Here is a 3459-nt window from a genome sequence, read left to right on the forward strand (position 1 = left end):
ATATATTAATTAATATATATATATATATATATATATATATATATATATATATATAAATATATAATAAAACACTGATTTTATTTTTTTCATGATTTTTATACATGATTTTATACATACTACATGAAAAGTCCCGGGATTTTCAACTTGGCGCCACTAGAAAATGAACATGATTCATTTTAAGAGGTTTATCTGTCACTAGTTTATATGAAGTTTCATGACATTTCGTTCATTCGTTTACAAGCTACAGTCGTTTAAGTGGCGCTACTTTCGCCTTCGTTCTGTACCATCCGATGTACCGATAACGCATCGTCCTTGAAAGCGATGGCCAAATTGGACCAATTACGATTCGAATTGGTTGCTCACCCACCGTATTCTCCAGACTTGGCTCTCAGCGACTATTATCTGTTCCCAAACCTCAAGCGGTGGCTCCAGGGAAAGAGATTCACATCGAATGAGGAAGTCATCGCGGAAACCGAGGCGTATTTCGAAGGCTTGGACGTTTCATACTACAGAAAGGCATCGAAATGTTGGAAAATACCAAGTGTATCACCCTCGAAGGCAACTATGTTGAGGAATAAATATAACTTTGTCCAAAAAACGCTTGTTTTCATTAAAAATCCCGGGACTTTTCAGCCCATGTAAAACATTCTTTTCTATAGCACACGTAAAATAAAATTACTCTCTTCTTAATTAATTAAATCATACAATCATATAAATGAATATGTAATCGAATAGTATCATATAATTGATGAAAAATTTATGGTTTATAAATTGATGTTATATTTACCTGGTGATATTCTTTCTGGGAAATATGTCGATGATAATTTCTCTGACTAAACGTGCAAAAGATAGTTTAGGTATGACAAAGTGTGTAGTTCTCCTCAGATGTTTAATTTCCTGCAGCACATGGCTCTTCCGTTTATGTTTACTTACTATTATAGTTGTCTGAGAACAATTATTCAAAATTAACAATATAGAACAATAATTAATTTAATATATTTATTATAGCATGTATATACAAATATATATAACATAATTTATTTTATTAGAAAACTTAATGCATTCAACACTTATATAGGATTTAATCTAACATTTATCATTGAGTGTCTTTCATTTAGTAAATTTATACAAATGTTTTATCTTTGCAAAAACAGAACCAGACAGAATGATACTTGTGTCAACTTATGTCACTAAATAAAAAGCATCTACTTACATTGTCTTTATCTGCTCTTTTCTTCGAAGAATTATTTGCTGGACTGAAATATATTATTTGTACATTATATAATATATAGATATTTCATTAAAAAATATGATCTGATATAAAAAAAATGATACAATAAAAATACTAATTAATAAATACTAAGAGATTACTAGATTATTATTACATAAATGCACATAGAAATATGTATGACAGCATTAGTGAAACATAATTTATTACACGACTAATGATTATTACATCAATATATCAAATAACTGTATCAAATAACTGTAAATAATTGTAAGAAACGTGAAAAGCAAGTATAGACATCAAATAGAAATAAGATTAACCTTGGAGTAATTTTTCGTCTAACCATCGTCACTGAATTGCAGACATTGACAAATTCTTAATATTATAAACAACAAACTAATTCGGATTCAGGATTCAGTAAAAAAGAACTTTGAATCAGACTTAATTGAATCAGATTTAAATCAGACATCAACAAACAATCTGATCTATGTAACTGTGAACTAACGGTTGGCGGCGTTGGCGCCAATTCTGCTCGAACCTAACTTAATCTGAAAATGAACCAATTGAAAGAACACAAGAACACAGCGTTCAGAAATTGCGTCTAGCTCTAATTCTAAGCTATAGGTTACGTTATGTATGTATATTATAGCAAAAAATGTACTCTAGAGCGTAATTTCTGAACACAACCCAGTGAGAATTTGGAGATGAAAAATTTATTCAAATTTAAAGGTGTTACTAGAATATTAAATTACCTAGAATGCGGAATGCTGATATCAAAAGGAGAATCGCAATTTAAATAACAAAAAATTAATAGTAATATGATAAATTAACAATATGATAATAGGATATATAATAAATATTATGATAATGTATGATGACGAATAACGACGGCGAAAACTTTCGGTGGAATCAGATTTTATTTCGAAGCATAAATTTCGCACTAAGAAGTTGGTGAGTCTGACTGCAACTGCGGGTGGTAACGGTGCTCGGTGGTGTAGTTGTCATTCTTTTTTCCTAAAGTGTGGTAGGGTAATTTTCACGTTGCTCTCGTATATTGCGGTTCTGTGATTGTCGTACATAAAATGCGTTAGCTGTCGATCTCGCAGACCAGCCCGAACAGCATTTCGCTCAGGTGAGACCATGATTTTCATATTTTGCGTTTTATGCACGGATGCGAACTTGTCGCGCGCTTTTGAGGTTAACTCTCGCTCGTCAAATTGAAGTTCCTTTCACTCCTGTTGAAGAAGGTACACGTTGTTGTCACTCGTCAATCTGATAGTATTGGTACTCGCGTATATTCGCGAATACTAGTATGTACGTGAGTATTCGCGATCGCTCGCGCAACTTTTGCAATTTTGTCCAAGGGAACGTGAGAAATTGGTGACGACACGGTCTTAGTTTGAAAAATTATAAATTTTTGAATTGATTTACTTCGCAAAACTCAGGCATTTAATTTAGGCTGTTTATCTTTTAGAAGATACAATCGACATAAACATTCTTCTATCCTCCTCTATTCAATGAATAAAAAAAATAGAACATTTCGTTTCTTAAAAGGAAAATAGCCATAATCAATGCTTCAAATTTTCGTTCTTGTCAAAGTTTATCCAAGTTCGATTTCACTTTAACTTGTAGTAACATTTTTTTAAATGTAGTTGATTGTAAGAATATGCCGAATAAAGTATTAGTAAAAAAATTTAATTAATTTACATCCTATATATTGCTGATGCCACCTCTTTTTTTGTTCATAACTCTATTTTTATTAGCTCTATTTTAAATAGAATTAATTCAAATAAAATTTCAAATAGAATTAATTAATGAAAAAGAAATCAATTTAATTAATTTCTTTTTTTCCAGGATTTTTTAAATGTATCATTTTTTACTAACAATGCATAATATTTTTGTTGCAGTGCAGTGTAACATAGTGAATATATAGAGCATGACGGAGCCAAAACCATCAGGACTAAGACCGCCGTCAAAGATAGGACGGCCTTGCTCTACCATGCCTCCTAGACCAGCGATTCCGCCTTCTCCAATGAGACCAACGACCAGTGAGTCTTTAACAAAATTGTGTACCGTTCTTTTTTATTGCATGTATAATATATTTTTATGTTGCTATAATCATATATCGTATTTATTATCCATTTTTGTAATAGTTTTATAATATACTAATATAAAAATGGGTATGATATATATATATATATATATATATATATATATATATATATATATAT

At 30.7% G+C, this 3459-nt stretch overlaps 2 protein-coding genes across 2 annotated transcripts in view; one reads left to right on the top strand and one right to left on the bottom strand.

Annotated features, from left to right (window-relative positions):
• Window positions 1–1574, bottom strand: part of LOC105619123 (histone H3.3-like) — a 2130-nt gene extending 556 nt beyond the window's left edge. Inside the window, exons 1-3 of the mRNA XM_012200652.1 lie at window positions 1549–1574; window positions 1214–1256; window positions 788–945 (exon numbers count right to left, since the gene is read on the bottom strand). Coding sequence (XP_012056042.1) covers window positions 788–945; window positions 1214–1256; window positions 1549–1574 — 227 coding nt within the window. The remainder of the gene's footprint in view (window positions 1–787; window positions 946–1213; window positions 1257–1548) is intronic.
• A 1590-nt stretch (window positions 1575–3164) lies between these two features.
• The window catches only part of LOC105619124 (restin homolog), a 22897-nt gene continuing 22602 nt past the window's right edge, over window positions 3165–3459 (top strand). The window contains 1 exon segment of the mRNA XM_012200653.1: window positions 3165–3276. Coding sequence (XP_012056043.1) covers window positions 3165–3276 — 112 coding nt within the window.

The sequence above is a fragment of the Atta cephalotes genome (assembly GCF_000143395.1).
Source record: "Atta cephalotes unplaced genomic scaffold scaffold00019, whole genome shotgun sequence".
Taxonomy (NCBI): Eukaryota; Metazoa; Arthropoda; class Insecta; order Hymenoptera; family Formicidae; genus Atta; species Atta cephalotes.